Source organism: Pteropus alecto, unplaced genomic scaffold (genome assembly GCF_000325575.1).
Source record: "Pteropus alecto unplaced genomic scaffold, ASM32557v1 scaffold68, whole genome shotgun sequence".
NCBI lineage: Eukaryota > Metazoa > Chordata > Mammalia > Chiroptera > Pteropodidae > Pteropus > Pteropus alecto.
The window spans coordinates 7,441,922-7,463,566 of record NW_006441386.1 but is presented as its reverse complement, the minus strand read 5'-3'; the positions used below and the strand labels follow the sequence as shown (position 1 = coordinate 7,463,566).

The following is a 21,645-nucleotide window of genomic DNA, read 5'->3' as shown; positions in this document are numbered from 1 at the left end:
CGCCGGGGGCTGGGGCACCGTGTGCGACGATGACTGGGATTTTGCTGATGCGCGCGTGGCCTGCCGCGAGGCGGGCTGCGGTCCTGCGCTGGGCGCTACGGGCCTCGGCCACTTCGGCTACGGCCGCGGCCCGGTGTTGCTGGACAACGTGGGCTGCGCCGGCACGGAGACCCGCCTGAGTGACTGCTTCCACCTGGGCTGGGGCCAGCACAACTGCGGTCACCACGAAGATGCAGGTGCGCTCTGCTCAGGTGAGGCTGCGTCGGGACGGCGAATAGAATTACACTGCTGCGCGGGCCAGGAAGTACATTAACCGAGCAATAGGCGGAACCGCGCGCAAGCTCCTACTGAGGTGCGGGCGGGGTAAGACAGGATCTGAGGAATGGGCGGGGCTGAGCGTATTCACGCACTGCAGCAAGGTCTGCAGTAGGTGCATACAGCGATGTGGGCGGGGCAAGGCAGGATCTGAGAAATGAGCTGTGCCGCACAAAGGCACGCACTGCGGGCGGGATCTGATGAGGAATGGGCGGGGCCGCGCGCGAGGGCTGTTTGCAGCACTGCAGCGTGAGCAGCGCCGGAGAGGACGCGCGCTCCGCAGAGAGGCGGAGCCCGCCTATCGACGCCCGGTGCTGCTGGGCGGCATGAGCAGTGCAGGAAGGGATCGCTCTCTGCAGTGAGAGTGGGGCAGAACCTGGGGAGGGCGCTGGGTCTGCAGCGGTGAGGGGCGGGGCCGGAGGTGAGAGACCAGGGGCCAGAGATAAATTCCGAAAGTCTGTAAAGGTGGGATTGGGGCGCTTTTCTTCCGCTGAGTCAAGGATCTGCAAAAGTCTAGTAAGCAAAGAGAATTGATTAGCTTTCAGGGAGCAAGCGTTTGATCCTTGGAAGGAATCAGTGGAAAGGGCTGGTTGCAGAGTCCAACACATATTTAAATGTTTCTGTTCACTGATTGGGGTGAGGACATCTTCACCCTTGTTTGGTTCCTCGGGCCTAGTAGCCTTGGCCACAAACGGATAGACTACAAAGGATTTTGCTTTGGGCTCCAGGGTGAAAGCAAGCATAACCACCATTTCTGATCTGTGGGGCGGAGAGCAGTTCTTCAGGGTCCTGTGAAGTCCTTTCTGTCCATAGGTCAGGCTTCCCTTGTGAGGGTAGGAGGGTACCTGTCCTCAAGGAACATGTTCCCCAATGTGACAGCCATCTCTTTTTCTTTGTCCTTGCTGAGCCAGGCCCAGAAGAGCTAGGATTGCAAGTCCAGCAGGATGGTTCAGAGACCACCCGGGTGCCCACTCCTCGGCCTAGGGATGGTAGGTGACCATAGCCCCCAAGAGGGAGAAGGTCCAGATTGGGGGCGAGGGGAGCGGGGGAGAGGACACAGCCTGGGATTACATTCTCAGCAGATTTGAACCAGGTCTTAGAACCTTTGTCCTTTGTGCTAGTCTCTAGTCTCAGTAAGAGGAGTGTGGTGTCCAGAAAGAGGGACTTGGGTTTTAAGCTAGAAGAATCTAGAGATTTCTAGAAATGGAACCAAAATTAGGGGATGGGGCTCCTGTCCTGAGGGAAGAAATGCAAGAATTCACTGTTTAGCCTGGGGATTCCAGGGGGTGAAGATAGGCAATATGACTTCAGAGGGTATCATCACAGTCTCCAGAGAGCAGCTGTGAGGCTGAGGTACTGGGATTATAAGCAGAAGACAACGGAGAGAGCAGAAATGGAGCACACAACATGCCCAGAGCACCCCACAAAGGCTTATACATGTTCTACTTGGAGACTGAGGTCCATCCTATTTTAATCTCATTTGTCTGCCCTTGTCCAGTGGTTCCCAGGGCAGTGCTGTGTCTCAGAGACTACCACCCTTTGCCTCCACTCTCTTCCCCTTCCCTGGTCTCACTTGGAAGTGGCCTGACATGAGTCAGTGCCTTCCAGCCCTGGGTCTTGTCCCCCTACAGGACATCTACGTCTCGCCAATGGAGCCCACCGATGCGAGGGGCGTGTAGAACTCTTTCTAGGGCAGCGGTGGGGCACTGTATGCGATGATGCTTGGGACCTGCGGGCAGCCAGTGTCCTGTGCCACCAGCTGGGCTGTGGCCAGGCTCTGGCAGCCCCTGGAGAGGCCCACTTTGGCCCAGGCCGAGGCCCTATTCTCCTGGACAATGTCAAGTGCCGCGGAGACGAGAGCACCCTTCTGCTCTGCTCTCACATCCGCTGGGATGCCCACAACTGTGACCACAGCGAGGATGCCAGTGTGCTGTGCCAGCCATTGTGACCCAGCCTGCTCTGCAGACAACCTCTTCTGGGAGCCTGTTGTGGTCTGCCCCTCTTCCTCCAGGAAGCCTTCCTCCTTTGACAAACGCAGTTCACTCGGTCCTTCCATTCCCTCACCTGGGAAAGAGCCTGCCCCGATGGTATGGTTCTGTATGGGGTAGCCTGGCTCCAGTCCATCAACTTACTGTGTGACCTCACCTGTCATCAGCTTTGTGGGCCCAATTCAATGAAAGCTCCCACTTTCTGCTCAGCCAAAACAGAAAATTGGGGGAAGGGAATGACTCTTAACTCTCCTCCTGGATGAACCTCCTGTTACAGCACCCCTGATCCTGGCTTCCTGGAACCCAGTCCAGAAGGTTCAGGGAATCTCTGAAAATGGGGTGTCTCCCTACCCCCACGCATTTTGGGATCCCCAAAAAGAGGAAAGCCAGAAGAGGCCTACAGCTCTTTCCTTAGACTACCTGGGACTGTAGAAAAACCTGGGTCATTGCCCTGGCCTGCTCGGTGAGGGCCCAGACTCAGATGGTGCTTGGCTACACAAGGGGACTGGAGAGGCCATAGCAGGGACAGTAGCCCCTCCCTGCAGCTGGAATCAGCATCTCTGATTTATGCTGCCCCCATCACAGAGCCTCTACTTTGCAATAGCAAAGAACCCTGAGGGTCTGTAGCCACTCATTCATAGGTGCCAAGTTAATAAAGCATTGTCCCTCCTGTCTTTTAACTGAGGTCAGTGTTTGAGCACAAGTGCATTGTTTGTGGCATCCGGGAAGACTCTGATTAGGACTCTCTAGAGGCTTGGGGATGGAGGGCGGTTCAAGAGCATCATCAGAGAACTCTCTGTAAGCCCATTACATCCTGGAAATGCTGACTCACAGTGTCAGGCCTGGAAGGCCCCTAGAGGGTCTCCTTGCCCATCCTTGCTTTCCTTTTACATATAGAGAAATCTAGGTCCTGCAAAGGAGGGAGGTCTGCTCAAGGTCACAAAGCAGAGTGATGGAGTCACTAGAAGAGAAAAACTCAAGAGGAGGCAGAGGGACAGATGAGGGAAAGCAAAGCAGCATTAGGATTTCCCCAGGGGCTGCTTTTGGGGCAGCCTGTAGCTCCAGGGGCAGAGAGAAGTGGGGGATCCTACCAGAGTTTCTCTCAGCCCCAGGGTGGGTTTCTTGCCAGTGGCAACTGTGGTGTCAAGCCTCTGCCCTCCAGGTCCAGTCTGCATGCTCTGTATTAGTTTCTTATAGCCCCTGTACCAAACAACCAGAAACTTAGTGGCTAAAAACAACACAGATTCATTATCTTACAGTTCTTGAGGTCACTAATCTGAAATGGGTCTCCTTGGGCTAAGTTCAAGGTGTTTGCAGGCTGATGCTCTTTCTGGAGGCTCTAGGGGAGAAACTGTTTTCTTAACCTTTTCCAGCTTCTAGAGGCTGCCTGCATTCCATGCCTGCTCATGACCTCCTTCCAGCTAGCAATTACATCACTCTGACTGCTGCTGCCACTATCTCAATCTCCTCTTCAAACTCTTCTGCCTCCCTCTTCCATCTTCTAAAGCTTCTTGTGATTATGTTAGGCCCAGGATTATCCAGGATAATCTCCCCATCTCAAGGTTCTTAATTTAATCACATCTGCATAATCCCTTTAGCCATGTAAAGTAACATATTCAGGGATAAGATGTGGACATCTTTGGGGGTCCTTATGCTGCTTCCCATAGACTTTAAACCTGGGTCCTGGCTCCCAGCCAAGGAGCGAGACAGACACTTTAGCTCCAAACTCCATGGGCTCTTGGCAGTAATGACTTTGTCTCCATTTGTTAGGGAGCTCTCTGACACCACCGTGTCACTGGAGAGGTGATGGCTGGAGAAATGTAAGGAATGAATATGCTTAAGAACTCAGGGGGTCAGACAGGGATGGTCTAGCCGCCCTGCAGTCCCCATATCTGAATGCAGCTTAGCCCATGGTCATAGCCACTCCAACTAAGTCCACATTTTAGTGTGCCTCTCCATTGTCCGGAGAGATATCACAGCTTCCTACCCCTGGCATCCCCTTTCTCATCTAAACAAAGTGCTTTCATTGACACTCTCTCTTTTGACCCTCACAGCAGCCCTGTGAGGGGAATATTTTTGTCCCTTTTTACGGACAGGGAAAACTGAGGCTCAGAGGGGAGAAATGACTTATCTAAGTTTGCACAGTGGACCCAGGACTAGAACCCAAGATGCTTAATGCCCATTAATACTGGTTACCACCATGTCCAGTTCTTCCCCTTCCTGGCACATGGTAGCTTTGCACTTTCTGCTCTCCTGAAGTGAGGCATGGCCCTGTGACATGCTTTGGCCAAGGAACTGTGAATGGAAGTATCCATCCAGGCAGAAGTCTTCAAGGACCTGAGCACAATTTGCCAAGTTTCCTTCCTTCAAGGTGACTAATGACGTTCCAAGTGATGGAGTCTCCACTTGTGTCAACATGTGTGCCTGAGTGAGAGCTACATGGAGCAAAGCCTTCATTGACTCAAGATGGATGTGGACATCTTTGGGGGTCCTTATGCTGCTTAGTGAAAAATCTTTGTTGTTGTAAACTTCTGAGCTTGGGAATTGTTTGTCGGAGCAGCCTAACCTAGCCCATCTTGACTGAGACTCTCCTCAGGTTACTTAAAACCTGTTTTCCAGCCTTATTACAGTTTGTTCTGTTCACTGTTTTATTCAGCACATTTGGTGTTCTATGTGCGAGAGCCCAGTGGCATTGGGAGCACACAGATAGGTACGACAGGGCTTTTGTCCTTGAGAAACTCAGAATAATCCAGTGCTGACTTGAGTGCCCTGTATTCTCCTGAAACTCAACCTGTCCCACTCAGAATTTTGTCACCTATGCCTACACTTGGATTTCCCTGTTTAGTAAGTAGCACTACCAACCACCGGCTTAAGCAAGAAACCTAGGTCTTATCCCCAACAATCCCTATTTCCCCCCCCAAAACAAACAAACAAACCCTAATTAATCACTAAATCCTGTTGGTTTCATTTCCCAAACGCTGCTGGAATTTGTCCACTCCTCTCCATTTCCATATTTCTTAATACAGCTTCTTGACTGTCTTCCTCTCAACCCATTCTCTATACCACAAGAACAGAGAGCTGTCTAATGTTCATGAATCTGATGGTGTCACTCCCCTGCTCAAACCCCTTCCATGGCTCCCCAGTGCTCTTCCTCAACTCCTTAGTTCAGTTTACAATGTCCTGCACAATCTGGCTCTGCCTATGTTTTCGGCATCATTCTTTGCCACTTGCTGCCAGAATCTAGCCAGGCTGAACTACTTTCAATTCCTCTAATGTCTGGGCTCTCTTCCCACCAAGCCTCTGCACATGCTGTTCTCTCTGCCTGGAATATGCGTCACCCACTCCCCTCCTTCCCCTCAGTCAACTCTTATTTAGCCTCACGTCTCAGCTTTCATATTCTCCAGAAGGTCTTCACTGACACTATCCCCTCCTGGTCTGGACTAGGAGCCTGCACTGCATCCTGTACCTCCTCAGTGGCAGCACTCAACCCTGCATCTCAGCAGACCGCTAACTTGGCTCTATCCTTCACTAGTCTAGGAGGTCTTGGAGGGTGAGATCTGGGTCTGTTGTGCCCAACTGTATACACAGAATCTCACACACAGTAGGTACCCAAATAATATTTGCCAAGTATATGGAGGGCATGAGCAAATATTTCTGGGGTACCTGTATGCTAGAACGAGCACAGTGCTGGGCTCTGGGGCTGCAGAGCAAGAAGAGATATAGATCAGGTTCCAGTTTGCAAGGCTCAGATATTACCTTTAAGAAGTCGATGGTAAGCCATTGAACAAATCAATCGCCGAGAGAATTTGACCTAGTGATTAGTGCTATAAAGAACATAAAGCAGGCTGTTGTGGTAGGAATTGGACAGTCAGTGAAGGCCTCTGAGGAAGTGAGGCTTGAGCTGGGCCTGAGTAGTAAGAGGGAGCTGGCCATGAACTTTTGGCTATTCCAGATCCTTCAGTGGGGATTTAGTCTGGCCTGCTGAAGGGCCAGTGAAAAGGGCATTGCAATTGGAGCAGAGGAGTATGCTGAGATGAGTCAGAAGAGCTGGGAAGGGCCAGACTACTCAGGGCTTTCTAGCCACGGGGAGGAGTTTTATCTAAGGGCGATGAGAATCCATTGGAAAATAAATTATATAGGCACCCATGATGTCACTATCTTGAATATCTTCCATCTCATTCAACTTGCTGAGAGCAATTTGCCTCTTAAGATTTAATTAAAGGGATCCAGCCAGGTATCCCCCATTAAAGTAGGATACCCAGCATCCTTACCAAAAACCTCAGGATTCTTAAGGAGCTTAGATTCTGCTAAGAACCCCTGAGTTTAGCTGGTTTCTGAATCTCCCACTTACTTTTGCCTCCTCTGTGACTCTCTTTTTTCCTGGTCATTGATTGATCTTTCACTCTAAAAGTCCTACCAATTTCATGCTGTGCATGTAGCACACCTATCTGATGATTTGGAGCAAGGGCCAAACAACTGAAATTTTAAAATTAGATACCTGTTTTTGAAAAGTCTTTGTGTATTCTCTCTCTCTCTCTCTCTCTCTCTCTCTCTCTCTCTCTCTCTCACACACACACACACACACACACACACTCACACAAAACACAAACACACAGATAATTTTCACTGATTTTCTCTAGTGCTAATGGTCTATCCCAGTGGTGGGACCCTCCCTCTCTCCTACCACCTCCTTTCTTCTCCTCCTTTGTTTGCAAGCTATCTGGCTCCCACATTTTTGTTCACTGCCTTTTTTTTTTAAATAATAGCTTTATTGAAATATAATGCATATAAGGTTCATCCTTTTAAAGTATACGATTCAGTAGTTTTTAGTATATTTGCACCACCACTATCTTAATTCCAGTACATGTCATCACCCCCCCTTAAAAAACATAACCACTAGCAGTCACATCCCGTTCCCACTCTCCCCTGGCCCTGGCAATCACTAATCTTTCTATCTCTATGGTTTTGCCTATTCTAGACATTTTGTAGACATGGAATGGTGCCAATATGTGGCCTTTTGCATCTGGCTTCTTTTCAAGGTTCATCTGGATTGTAGCATGTATCAATACTTCATTACGTTTAATGGTGAAATAATATTCTTTTGTATAAACTTACCAAATTGTGTTTATTCACTCATCTGTTGATGGACACAGGCTGTTTCCATGTTTTGGCTATTATGAATAATAGTGCTATGAACATCTGGGTACATGTATGTTTGAGAATCTGTTTTCAGTACTTCTTGGGTATGTACCTAGGAGTGGAAGTACTGGGTCATACGGTAATTCTATGTTTACCACAAACATTTACCACCATTGTTTATACTTTTAACATTCCCACCTGTAAAGCACAAGGGTTCCATTTCTCCACATCCCTGCTAACTCTTGTTATTCCCCCACCTCAACTCCTCCTTTAAAAAAATTTTGGCTATCTTAGTAGGTGTGAAGTTATCATCTCCTGGTTTTGGTTTGCATTTCCCTAATGACTAATTATGTTGAGTATTTTTTCTTTTGCTAATTGAATATCTGTATATTTTCTTTGGAGAAATGTCTATTCAAGTCCTTTGCCTATTTTTCCATTGGGTTCTTGCTCCTTTCTCATGCAGAACTGTCTAGCTCTCTTGTCTACTGCCCAGCCTCCAGGACTAGCTTTCCAAAATTGTCCTCTTTATTTTGCTAGCCAAAGTTAGCCCTCCTAATCAGAATTCTGCAGCCACCTGTGAAACTTAAGTCGTTTTGTTTCTCCTTCCCATTTGTGTACACTGTCTCATTTCACTGTCAAAACCTGAGCTGGAGGTAAAATCATCCTCTAATTTTACACATGAGGATTGAAGGATGGCCAGGATCACAGCTAACTAGGAGGCGGGATTCACACCCTGAATGGACAAAATCCAAAAAGCCCCGTGCTCTTTCTACTAACTAGTACTATCTTGCCTGTTGAACGTAGGGAGGTGTTTGTCCTTATCTCCACCATACAGAAGAGAAACCAACGGAGGAGAAGCGTCAGTTTTTCTGGGTCACACAGAAAGGACCAGGTCTAGGGACTACTACATGAGTCCACAAATCCTCCCTCCAGCCCCAGCAGCTCAGTGGCGTCGGCCAGGAAGGGATGGCGCAGCTCGTCCCTTCAGGCCGCCTGGACTGTGCCTTCCGGCTGAGTCACAACCGTGGCGCGGGGCAGGAAGGGAGGAGGAGGGCGGGTAGGAGTCCACCTAGCGTGGAAACCAAAGCCCCACCCCTGGTTCTGCGTCAGCCTCCTGATTGGAGAATCTGGGGCACAGCCAATCACAGCAAGCTGAGGAGAGCGGGTGGGGCGGGGCCAAAGGCAAAGGGGCAGTCCTCGCCGTTCCCTCGAACCAACCCCTCCTGGGCGTACCCCGGGGAGCTTTTGGGAGCACCCAGGGCTCGGCCACAGGTGGAAACCTGGGCACAGGCCCCCTATGCGGCCTACGCGGGGACCGGAAGGAAAGATCGGGAAGGATCCCCAAGAGCCAGGGTGAAGATGACTCTTTCTAGTTTGAGTGGCCATTCGCAGCTGACAAAGAGCGTTTGGCCTAACGAGTCGAGTCGGCCGGGCTGGGATGTAACTCTTGTTTTCAAAGGGGAGGATTAACCTAGAGAGGGCTGTTAAAATTGTAATTGTTTTCAATAAATCTGGAATTAGAAAGGGGCGGGCTGAGACATTCACAGACATGCGTACTAAAATGAGAGTTTAACCAGTTGAGTAGAGGTACCCCAGCAAAGGCATGAGGATGCGGGGTCACACTGAGGATGTGGCCCTTGTGGTCTCCAGAGTTGGCCCTGAGGACCTTTGAGATATGGGCAAGGTGGGGAGGGTGGTCTCTGGATCTTGGTGGTTTGCTTCTCAAACTCAGTCAAGGCCTGAGGCCCTGTCCTCTACACACACACACCATCCCACCTCTGCTCCTGATGGATCTTGGTTGGCTTGAGTTTAAATTACTCTCAAACATTATTTTCAGTCTTTCTTCCTTTCCAGCTCACTCAGCTACTCAGCAAGTATTTGAGCCCCTTCTTGTGGCAGGCAGGAGTGAAAAGGTGGATCACAGGGCAAACCAGGTCCCTGCTCCTCTAGAGTTTACAGTCTAGCAAGAGACAGACCAATGGTTACATCGAAGCCTGAAGAGAGTCATAATGGGAAAGGACAGAGGGCAAAGTCAGGGGTAGGTTGGAGGGTGCCCTAACTTAGTCTGAGGGAAGGGTCTATGGAAAGCTTTTGGAAGAAAATAATGAGAGGAAAGGGAATCTGTCCTTATTGGAGGAATGGAACAAACAAATGACTGGAACAGAGAGGTTCAAGGAAGATTGTCCACTGAGATGGGAGAAAAGCCTTGTAAGCTCATTAAAGATTATGAATGGTTTGAACTCTGGTGGAAATGGCAGAGACAGCAGAGGATGCGTTGTTGACCTGTCTAAAGGGGGCTCTAATGCTTCAAGAGACTTAACTGTGGCACTCCCTCCCTGAGGCCCCATTTATTTATTTGTTAATTTGTTCTCTTATTCAATAAATATTTGATCACCACCCTGGGCCAGAAATTATGCCTGGTCTCTCGGAGAGGGGCTGCTGCCTGACCCAGTCAGGGGGTGAAACGGATGGGGTGATGTATGCAGAGGGGTAGGTGCAGACTTCAATGTGACCCTACACCGCACAATATTTGGACATCGACGTGGGGGTTCCTATGCATTCTCCCAACTCTTACCAGGGCCTTACGTCATCTGAGCTCCAACCAACCAGAAATTATTATTTATATGTAGCAGATGGAGAAACTGATGCTCAGAGAAGGGACTGACCTGCCCAAAGCCACCCTGAGCTAGAGGCAGACTTGGAACCTAGATATGAGGGTTCTTGGTGGCTACTCTTTCCACTGCAGTCTGGCTGCCCACATTTGGGCTGTTTCAGACTCAGCCCCTCCACTGCTGTCAGGAGGAGAAGCTGCAGACAGAGGAGTGCTTGTTCCCTGTCTCTGCATCCACCTCTGGCCTTGAGATTGCTATATTATTAGCAACAGATCACGGCTGTGCAGAGCTGTAGAGCCTCCAGCTTGCCAGCAGACTTCACATGCAATATCTCATTTGCTCCATCTGGCCACAGTGGGAAGTGAAAATTGTTATCCCCACTTTACAACTGAAAAGACTGAGGCTTAAGGACACAAACTGTTATGTAGCTGTTAAACTTCATAGAGGTCGAAAGACAAACATATATATCCATTGAATTCTGATGCCCTGATACTGGGCTGAGCTGGATAGGATGCAAAGATGAATGGGATCTGAGTTCTTCCCCAAAGAAGAGATAATCTATAAGGGTATAATATGCTGGGGTCTTATACAAGAGATAGGGATTGACATCCAGCATAAGGGTTCAGTGCTGGGGTTTGGGGGTGAGGAGAGGTGGAAAGGATCCCCGAATTGGTGGGATCTTTATCAATTGTACAGTCCTGGGAGCTGGGGTCACAACGTACTCTCATGGCTCAATTACTACCCTCAGCCCAAACTACATGGCCGGATTTTTGAAACTATCCCCAAAGGGTGCTGGAAATGGAAGGCATCTATTACCTCCAGGACACTCTTAATGCCCAAGCTATCCAGATCCCTGTCTCTGTGGGACAAGTGTAAACATCAGAATCACTGAGGGTTGGGTGGTTGTTCTCACTTTACAGATAGGAAGACAGCAGGGAGCTAAATGGCTGCCAAACCTCACAGCTAGTGAAAGGCAGAGCAGGGGTTCATGCCTCCAAAGCAGCCCCTTTTGCTGACCTCCTACTGCCCTTGAGGAAGCCCTCAAGGGGCACTCCTCAGTCTGCTTGTGAGCAAACAGAGTCACTTGGCTGGGATTCTGCAGCAGGTTGTGCAGATAAAAGAGATGGCCCAGCTGCAATGCCTGGTGGCCTCTGCCTTCCCAGAGTAGCCATTCATCTTGCACTGATTGGATCCAGCCCAGCAGCTTCCAGAATGAGCCATGGGCGCCTGGCCAGCCTGCTTAGCACCTTCTCTCCCTGTCTATCTCAGGCAGTCTGTCTTCCTGTCTGTCCCTCTGTCAGAGCCTTGTCTGTCTATCTGTCTGTTTCCGTTTCTCTCTCTCTCTCTCTGTCTCTCTGTCTCTCTCTCTCTCTCTCTCCCTCTCTCTCTCTCTCTCTCTCTCTCTCTCTCTCTCTCTCTCTCTCTCGTCTGTGTCTTTGCCACTGTTTGTGTCATTCATTACCCTTTTCTCATCTTTGTGTTTTGTTTTTTGTTTTTTGTTTTGGTCTGCCTCAGGGCCTCCTCCCTGGCCTTTTCCCTGCTTTAGGAGTAACTCTAGGACATTGAACCCCTCAGGAATCATGGTTGCCTCCACTCTGCCTGGTGCCTCTCCTCAGTCACCTGCATAACCCAAAGTAGGGGAATACGGTAGTCATACTCCAATTTGTTCAAGCCCTTGGCTTCCTCTTCCCTTGTTCTGAAGCTCATATTGTCCCCATCTCACAGAAGTGGAAGTGCTGGCCCAGAGATCAGAGTTAGGGGAGCAAGTTGTGAGGGTGGCAGGGCCTCTGTGCCAGGCAGAACTGAAAGGTTTGAGGGTCCCAGCCACTAGCTGCCCTGCCGGCTGAATGTACTGCTCCTTCCAAACGCCTTGGACAAACTCCCTTCCTTGAGACTCAGATGTTGCAGCTCTCTGAACCATCGTTCTGCCTGTACAGCCTGTTCCTGGGTGGTATTCCCAAGGCCTTTGGCTCCTGGTTGCAGTTTGCCTTCTTCTCTAGGCTCTCCCTCACCCTGGGGGATTCCAGCATCTACAAGACAGAGCATCTCCCACCAGAGCCTCTTCAGGGAAGCTCCTCAAACCTGGGCCTCAGCGCTAGGCCTTATCTATTCCTCAGCATTTTCTGTGGGTCTTGAGGGGCCTTCCATAATGACAACACCTCATTCTCCTGATCCTCTGGCACTCCCATTTCCCTGCTCCCCTCTACTTGTTCTTCCATGTCTTAAGGGCTCTATTTTTATCACCTCACCTGGTCTGTGGCCAATCCTAGCATTCACTCCTTTGATATATTGGGGTCCCTGTACTCCAGTCCCTTGGCCAGAGCTGACCACTGCCTGCTCTGAGTGGTCTGACCTTGACCTTCTCAGCTCCCAGCCCACACTGCAGAGGGCTGATGTAGAAAACCGCAGGGTTGGGCAGATAGGGGTCCTGTTCATATGTCTTCCAGGCTTAGCTGGTCCTCAAATGGCCCTCTGAGCTCACTCCCCACCCTCCGCAGAGGCTCCCTCAAACCTTCAGTCTGTTCCCAGCCTCCTCCCCTCCTCCTCCCATGACTCAGCAGATGACTTCATCTTCTCCTTCTCAGAGGAAGAGGTTCCCAGGAACCTCCCTTCTTTCCACTCAGAAGTCCATCCCACCTGCCTTGTGTCCCAGCAGACTCCTAAGACTCCTCTTCCAGGACTCTTGACCTCCCCCTCCTCAATTATTCACCTGTCCCTTCCACCTTCCCCCATCTTCCCAGACTCTCTTTCTCCAGACTCTTTCCATTGAGCATTTAAAGAACCCACAGCCTCTTCCAGACGAGTGAAACTCTCCTCTGCTTTGGGCCACCAGCAATGTCAGCTTCTCCCTCCTTCACCTGACCATTAAATTACCAATGAAAACAGTTGTCTCCAAATCCTAATTCATTGCCTCTCTACCCTCTGCCATCTCTATCCACAATAGTTGGGCTCCACCAAAATTGCACTGGCCAAGCTTGATAGAGATGCCCTAACTCGTGAAATGGCCTTCTTTTTTGTTCTTACATGAGTCCCCTGGAGACATTAGGTACCATGGAACACCACGAGGACTGGATGGCCACACCCTTCTGTGATCCCTGAGTCACATGGACTCCTGGTTTTCCTGATATTTTCTCCAGGTCTCTTCCTGAGCCCATCTTCACTGGCTACTCCCACACTTCACCCTTTGCTTATTTATACTCTTCTCAGGCCCACAGATCTACTCCTTCTGAGAATTCACATTTCTATGTCCAGACCCAATCTGGGCATTGCACTCGGATGTGTCCTTTCTCGCTCATTACTTCCCAAATGGAACCCATCATCTTTCCCTTAAACCTGCTCTATCTAGTAGAAGTAACTGCCCCTGACCACCCACTTTCCTAAGAGTTATGCTGGTCATCTCCCTCCTTCCACAGCCACCACTGCTAATCTAACCCAACCCTCATCACCTCTCACAGGGGCTATTGCAGGATCTCCCAAATTCTCTCTCTTCCTTTGGTTTCCCATTCAATCCACCAGCTACTCCAACTGCCAGAACAACGGCTCTAAAATGCAAGTCTGAGCCCATCTTTCCCTTGTTTAAAATCACTCCTGGTTGAAGAATCTTAAGGGTGGCATCTGGTCCATTCTGAGATTCCTAACCTTGGTGCCTCTCAGAACCTGTTAATTTATCTTCCCCTCCCCTACCCCTAGATTCCAGAAAATTCCCATGCTGTCATAGATAGCCAGGAAACCCCTATGATAACATTATGAGATATCCTGATCTGCACAGAATAACTGGAATTCAGATTATTTTAGTAAAGGCAAGAACATGTAAAGGTTTTAGTATTACCCCCAAGTAGTTTGTTTTGAGCTGATGGATCATTTTGCAAAGAAGGGACAGAGATCCAGAAAAGAGAAGTAATTTGTTTAAGGTTATTCAGCAAGTCATTGGTGGACCAGATCTCTAGTGTTCTGTTTGCTGTCCCAGGCCTCTGAATCCAGCATAGACAATCACGGCCTTGGGCAATACACCTGGAAACTGCTGTCCCTCCAACTCCAGAAGGGCCTTGGCTTTGACTCTTCTCTCTAGAGACCATAATCCTTCCCACTCCTATGAGTGAGCCGGTCACTCACCTCCTCCCTCTGTCCCCTCCCCACCACCTAGCTTTATCTGCATCCTCCCACAGGAGAGGTTAGAAATAAACCCAGCTGTGGGTAGGGAGTCAGGCCTGCCTTCACTGGCTCTGAAAAGGGGCCAACAAAAAAGAAGAAATTCTCTTCACTGAGGTGGTGCTTCTGGATGGTGGGATGAGGAACAGGAGATACATGAGCCTCCTTTATGACCCAGCCCTTCTGCTTTGTAGCTGTGTGATGTGGACAGGTTTTTTAGCCTCTCAAAGCCTTAAATTCCTCATCTGAAATGTGGCTTCTCTACTATTTATGGGGGCATGGGGCAAACACATTTGCTATCCTGTTTTTTCTCACTAGTTGAGCTTTCCTTGCTCTCAGAGTGTTAGAAACTGAGGTTAGGACTTAGGGGGAGGAGGACAAATCATTAATTATAGACTCCCAGGCAGCCTTGATATAAGTACCTGGCCCAGCCTAAGTTGGGAGTATCCTGGGGTTGGAAGCCAGACCTCCACTTGTTATGAAGTGCTCTTAGGCCTTGTATAATCCTCTGGGCACAGATTTCCAAGAGGTGGCGGCAGTGGGTGTTCAGAGTTCAGTAATGCATATCTTGGCCATCCATCTCTTTGGCCATCTCTTCCTTCCCATGATGCTAGGCATTCTAGATGGAGAAAAGCACATGCTCAAACCTACTTTTTGCTCCTGGGGAAACTGTCTAATGTGGAGACAAGAGGGCTTTACATGTTCTGGCCTCAAATATAAAAGGCTATAAAAGGAGAAGAAGGGTTTTCCTTTTTCTTGTAACACCAAAAGGTAAAATGAAGAACAATGGGCAGAAGGTTCTGGGAATGTGAATGCTGTCCCACAGAGGAAGGAAGATCTCAGGAAGTGGTAATTGCTTGTGGCTGGACGTGTGCTAGCAAGGGCTGCCACCCAGGAGATGGGGTGTTGCAAAAGGGATTCCTCTACTGGATGAACAGGAGTCCTTCTGCCATCCCTTCCAATTTCCAACCCTGAACTCCAGGAAAACAGGGAGGAAATCTGGCTGGCTTTAAAACCTAGAAGACAGTGCAGAGCCTGTGCTCCTGAGTCATCTACATTCGCTCAAGGCTTAGCATGAAGGGGTTGCCTTTTGCCCCTGCCTGTCCCTAGACTCAGAGCAAGGAGTTGGTGCTGAGTGTCTGTGTCTATCTCCTGTCCGATGATGCAGCCTGGGCTCCTGTCTGCCTGCTGTGTCAGCACCAGTGTTCCTATTACATGACCAAGTGGGATTTGCACTCTAAAAGCAATAGTGCTACGCTGACTCGGGAGGATGGCCAACTCAAGAAAATGACGATTCCCCCACTTCTTCCAGTAAGCTTTCAAAAGGCCTCATGGACACTCCACTTCCTCTTCAGGCAACCCAACCTGGCCTCTTTAAGAGTTGCCAGGGCCTTTTCAGGTTACCCTGGCAGACCATTGGTGGTGAAAGAATCCCCCAGAGAGCTTTGAAAGCATACATGTTCCCAGACCCCATCGCTAGAGGTTCTGACCCTCTATGTTAGACTTAGGATTCTGTATTTTAGACAAGCTTCCTCCAGGTATTAGGAGACTGTGATGCAAAGCCAGGTTGAGAACTATTGCTCAGCATCACCTCTGATTGGCCAGTCTTCTGGCCCAGCTTATCTGCTGGTCCCTGACCCCTAATTCCTATCCCACGGCCTTTAGACTCAGCTCATTCCATCACTGGACAGTTCCAGCTGATGGAGAAATTGCTTCCTTGAAATGAGCTGAAACTGCTGGGCTCTCTGCAGTTTGTAGACCTGTAAAAACAAAAAGCACCTGCTTCACTCCAGGGGATTGGCAGGCTGCCACCACATCACCATAGGACTCCCATGAGTCATTTACCTTCTGTTGGCGTTCCAAGCATCAACTCACTTGCTTCAGACCCCTCCACCAAGTCAAGGAATGCATTCATGTCATAGTCCGATTCAGAGGGCAGGGTGGAGATTTGTCTTTAAAATTCAGTGGGGAACCTGAGGTCCAGATTGGTGAAGTACTTGGCCCAAGTTCACACTGCTGGGTTTGGGGAGAAGATTCTAGCCCAGGCTCCTCCGCCCTAGAATGCTGGTCTCTTGAGAATAGGGCGATTTTCTCTCTTTGAGACTGTGGCCCATTTTTTTTATGGTGTCAGACATTCCCTTAGTGTGCGAAATTTTGAAGTAGGCTCTTTTTAGGGGAATGCAAAACTTAAAATGTAAAGCTGTAGACTTTTTAATCTCTCCCTCTTTCCAGCCCAATCAGTTTAAGGGATCTGAGTCATGCCCTAGATTTAGGGAAGCTGGTTGGTGAGTGGTGGTCAGTCCTAGGTACTCAGAAAAGAGGAATTCTGTGGGTCATCAGCCCTATGTTGACAGGCTCTTCTTCAAAATCTGTTGTCTGGATCTTCTCCAAAACCATCCTCTCTGACTGTGGCCCTATTTGCTCTTGGGATCATCTACAGTTCTGCCTTCCAGAATTTTTGCTGCCATTAGCCATGGCCACTTGTTTGGGGCAAAACCTTTTAAGTCTTCCTCAAGAGGTAAGACCATCACCAGATTGATCCTTTCTCAAAGCAGAGAATTTCTTTCATTGAACAAAACTTCCCTGAGCACCTCCTCTATGCCAGGCTAAGAGCCCAGAGGTAACTCAGAGGGATCTTTGTCTTTGAAGAATAGTTTGTAAGATCCCAGAGCAAGAAAGATCATATACATATATGTGCAATAAGGTGGTTTAGACCTCATGCTGGGAGCATGGAGGCACCGAAGAGGAGCAGTCTGTTCAACTCATAGTGTCTGAATCTGAAAGATGAGGTAGGAGTTGACTGGGGATCAGAATAGAAGTTTCCAGCAGAAGGAACGGCTTTTGAAAAGGCCCAGAATTGGAAGAGGGCACGGTGTGCTCCTGAAATGGCAGTTGAGTGCCCTGTGTGAGATGCATGAGGGGAGATAGGTAGGGGCCCTCAGGAAAGGCCTTGATTTCCAGGCTAAAGAGCAGGGACTTTGGTCCATATGCAATTCATGGCAGAGCAAAGACAAGGAAAGGAAAAGATTGGATGTACATTTGGAATGATCTTTCAGATCTTTTACTGGGGAGGCAGGGATGACACTGAGGCAGGGCAGTTAAAAGGCTATTATAGGCTGGAAGATCTTAAGAAGCATCCATCTAATTCTTTAATTTTATTGATGCACAATCTGAGGCCCAAAGAGGTAAAGTAACTTGACAAGGTCACCAGCAAAATCAATAACAAAGTCAAGACTTAAGCATGTGGGTTCTGCCTCCCAGCTCAGGCCTCCTCTACTGCCCTAATATCCTTAGGAAGAGAAGCAGCTCACAGATTTCTCTGTTGTCCTTTGCCACTGAATCTGTTGTGTGCGCTGCCCCTACTGCAGACTAGCCTGCCAGGATAGTGACAGGGAAATGTTACCAGAGGACAGGGCGGGGAGCATTGCCTGTCTGTTTTGGAAGTTGGGGCTGCTGCTGCTGCCTTTATACCAATCAGGGAGCTTTCCAGCAGTGGGAGGAAGCCAGGAGCCAGGGGATGGGGCTGTGGTGATTTATGACTGCACAAAAACAATAGGACACTAATGTTTCTGGCTGGCCTGCTTGTCCACAGACCTAGCAAGAGAGGATATATCTAAAGGTCATGTCCTCCAGCACTGGAGATGGGATAGAGGGTGCCTGCTCAGGGCCCTTGAGTCAGACTGGTCATCAGAGGGCAGAGCCCCTCCTTTCCTGAGCAGATGCCAAGGTAAGATGCTCAGATTCTGGGCAGGAAAGGGTGTCCTTGATACCGGGAGTCTGGAAGATCTACTAGGCTCTGTCAGTCACTTTGGGCTGGTTACATAGCATCTTGGTGTCTCAGCTTTCTTGTCTAAAAAACAAGGATGATTCTGAGCCTCTCAATCCTTGAGACTTGATCATCTCCCAGGTCTATGCAGATCCCCTGTTTACACAGCTAAAGAATGCCAATAACCTTCTATTTCAAAAGAGAAACGTGTTTAATCAAGAACTATGACTTGTCACAGCTAGAAGGAGCACTTATTTCTCATTTAGTTTCATTTCTCACTTCAAAGGTGGGGAAATTGAGACCCAGAAAGGGGACAGGCCTTGCACATAATGCTGGGGGCCAGGCAGAAGCCAGAATGCTAGTTCTCCAAAAACCTGCTCCAGGTTTCTTTCAGCGGTACCAGGCAATGGAGGAGGAAGCCAGAATATTAAGCCATTTGCTCTATGTAATGTCACCATGTCTCTGAAGCAGTTCTCCAAACAGCCAGGGGCTGCTGGGCAGCAGCAGCTGTTAACCTACAGTCTTAAAAAAATTCAAAAGGGAAAGGAGGGCAGGGCTAGCTCTCTCCTGCATCATTGGAGGGGAGCCTTGATGTGGAGGCTGCAGATGTCATGACTGTTGGCTTTGGAACATTCTTTCTTTGCATCTGCTTTACTTTTCCCAAATAGATTTGGCCTGGGTTTGTTTGTTTCTTTTCTTTCTTTCTTTCTTTTTTTTTTTTTTTTAATGTACATTGGACTGGTAGGGGAAGGAACTGAGGAAGACAGGTCAGAAAGGCAGACTGAAATATGCCAGGAAGTGCCTGAGATTTAGCATTGACACATTTCATTCACATCTGGACCACCAAGGTTGGCTGTAAGGGCTCATTCCCATGGACCTGTGCTGCCCAGGCCAGAATGGCAGGCTTGCAGGGAGGGAGAGAAAGGAAGAAGAATGCCTTGTGAACAGTCATGTAAAAGGCAGAAGGAAGTGGGAGAGTTTATTCACCAGCAGGATTGCATTTTCCTGGATGGTGTAGTAAGAGAAGAGAGGCTGGATCCTATGTTGGAGGAGAAGGAGAAGAGATTTCTAGATTCTCCCCTATTTTTAGATTCTCTCCTCCTTCAGTCCATCTCTTCCCCTTCTACCAGAGCAGTCTCTCTACAGTGCATTCATTCATTCATTCATTTCTTTATTTCCTATGTTCTACATTTTTACTCTATGCCAGGCTGTGCTAAGCATTGAAGAGAAAATGAGGAAGACAAAACACAAATCTCATTTTCTGCCCTTGTTAAAATGTCTCACAGGCTTTCTGTATATTTCAGAATAAAGACTTCACTCCCCTGCCTGCCATGCAGAGCTCCTTATGTTCTGGCTCCTGACTCCATTCATTCCCACCCCCACTGCCCATCACTTCAGGCAACAAACACATTAGATTCTTTGCCTATCAATAAATATGTCAAGGAGGATCTTTCCCCTGAGTCCTGCTGCCTGTGCCTTCTGCCTGCTCTCAAATCCTACCAGTTCTTTATGAAAGGGCTGGGTTGGAAATGTTACCAACCTCCCTGGAGAAGCTTTTCAGAATCTCTTCCTATCCAGCCTGAAAGAATAAATAAACAAACAAACAAAACTTAACAGCACTTAATACATTCTAAATTCCTTGAGGGCAGGGTTCCATGCCCTGTTCCACCAGCATTTAGCATAGAGCCTGGAATATTTCCTCACATAAGCTTCTTCATTCTAGGTTCTCATACACAATACTTCATATCCCTGCTTTATTTTTTTACTCCTTATCACTTTCTGACATGCTGTACATATTTATATTTCTTGCCTATTTTCTTGAGTAGGTTTTTTGTTGTTGTTCACTGCAGTACCCCATTGTTTAGAACAGTGCTTGGAGCATAGTAGATGTTCAATAGCTGATTGCTAAAAAAAAAAAAAAAAAAAATAGATTAAAATTCTCGGGCTTGTGAGCTGCATGGAATGTTAAAAAGGGAAGCATGTGAGCAAGAATTTGTCAGCTTGACCTTAGTGTATATGTCCTAGTTGGGGAGAAGATCGGTCAATCCTCAGATACAACCTAGTGTTAAGCATAAAGCAGACTATTGTTAACAGAATTGAATCTTTTAACATTTCACCCTGGAGAGGAAAAAGGAGATCCCCAGGGGTCAGCGGGCAGACAGCTGCATCCTTTCTGTAAATTAACCAGTATGCCTGGCCAGTATTTGTCCTTCCATATTTTCACCTCATCAGGTTCCAAGAACCTCAGGATGGGGTTGGGGACCTGTGGGGTAGAGTGACAGTTCAGCTTTCAATGTTTAGCTTCTTAATTCAACCATCCCAGGGCTGCACTACCCTAACAGTTTGGATCTACAGTGGACGTGCCCCATCTCTGAACCCCCTTGGCCTGCTACTTTATCTCGGAGATAGGTTCCAGGGTTTAGGCCCTGGCCACTCCGCTGGTAATTTCCCGGAGAATATGGGGCGGGGCCGTGAATCAGCAGTTGCTCGGATTGATGCAACCTTCGTCCCCGCCAGGGGTCCCCAGCGGCCGCTGAATTATACCGCCCTCTTCCCTCCTCCTGCGCGCTATGACCACTGGAAGATGTAGTGTTGGCCGCCTCTTTGTCCTTGATCTCTTCGACATATCATCTCGCCTGTGGGTGAACTACAACTCCCAGAGACCCATGCGCCGGGGGCCTGACAGGGCGGGAGTCTGAGGGGGAGGGTGGGGGAGCGTCTGGAGAAGCTGGGCTGCCGGAACTCGAGTGAAATGAACGGTGAGTGTTAGAGGGCAGCAGGCAAGGAGGGGACGCCCAAAAAGCAGTGACAAGCTGAGTTGGGGAGGGGAAGCCCGAGAAGGGTAAGGGCCGGGCGGAGCCTGGGCGGGGTGCGCAGGCGGGCGGGGCTACTTTCGTCACGCGGCGTGGGCGGGGCCGCAGGGGGTTGTCCGCCCGCTGCACGCACAGCAGCCGCAGCCGCCTCGCGCCCGGTCTCGCGGTCGCAACTCCAGAAGCAACCTCCGCGACGTCGCCTCAACTGCTCCCTTCGTGGGTCGGTCCTTCCGGCACACGGGCTTCAGCCGCGCCACAGCTGCCTTTTGAGCCCTCAGGCCGCCCTGGTCTCCTCGCCCGGCCCAACCCAGCCCGCGAAGATGGTGGACCGCGAGCAACTGGTGCAGAAAGCCCGGCTGGCCGAGCAGGCGGAGCGCTACGACGACATGGCCGCGGCCATGAAGAACGTGAGTTTCTCCTCCCCTCCCCCGCATCGCCCCAGCCCCTTTGTAAACGCAGGCCTTCGGGTGGATGGCCCAGGGACTAGTCGCCTGTCGCGACTGCGGGTTGGCCTCTCCTTGTTCACCTAGCGGGTAGGGGAGGGTCCCAATAGTGATGGGAACCTGGGTTGTGACGCGGCCTCTCCCCGAGTATCCCCCAGGGCCGGCGGCGCTGCCTCCTCGGCCCTCCCCGGGCTGGGGCGGGGTCCTGCAGGGCTGGTCTCGGGAGCTGGGTCTCTGACTTCGGTGTCTCCGGGGTTGCTGGGGACCATGCGCATCCTTTGTGCCCCACTTCCCCTCCTCCCAGCCTGGGCGTGGGGGCGGGGGACCGCATGGATGCGGTTCCTCTTTCTTTCCCTGGTGTCTGGGCGGCGCCTTCCTCATTCACTCATCAGGTCTCCGGGTTTCCTAATGCAGGCCCCC

At 49.7% G+C, this 21,645-nt stretch overlaps 2 protein-coding genes across 2 annotated transcripts in view; both read left to right on the top strand.

Moving 5' to 3' along the window:
- Positions 1–2,263, top strand: part of SSC4D (scavenger receptor cysteine rich family member with 4 domains) — an 8,536-nt gene extending 6,273 nt beyond the window's left edge. Inside the window, exons 8-10 of the mRNA XM_006918569.1 lie at positions 1–251; positions 1,227–1,304; positions 1,947–2,263. The exon at positions 1–251 is cut by the window's left edge and continues 58 nt beyond it. Of these exons, the coding sequence (XP_006918631.1) occupies positions 1–251; positions 1,227–1,304; positions 1,947–2,263 (646 nt within the window). The remainder of the gene's footprint in view (positions 252–1,226; positions 1,305–1,946) is intronic.
- Positions 2,264–20,898: 18,635 nt separating this feature from the next.
- The window catches only part of YWHAG (tyrosine 3-monooxygenase/tryptophan 5-monooxygenase activation protein gamma), a 22,103-nt gene continuing 21,356 nt past the window's right edge, over positions 20,899–21,645 (top strand). Inside the window, exon 1 of the mRNA XM_006918568.3 lies at positions 20,899–21,189. Within this exon, the coding sequence (XP_006918630.1) occupies positions 21,103–21,189 (87 nt within the window). The 5' untranslated portion in view covers positions 20,899–21,102. The remainder of the gene's footprint in view (positions 21,190–21,645) is intronic.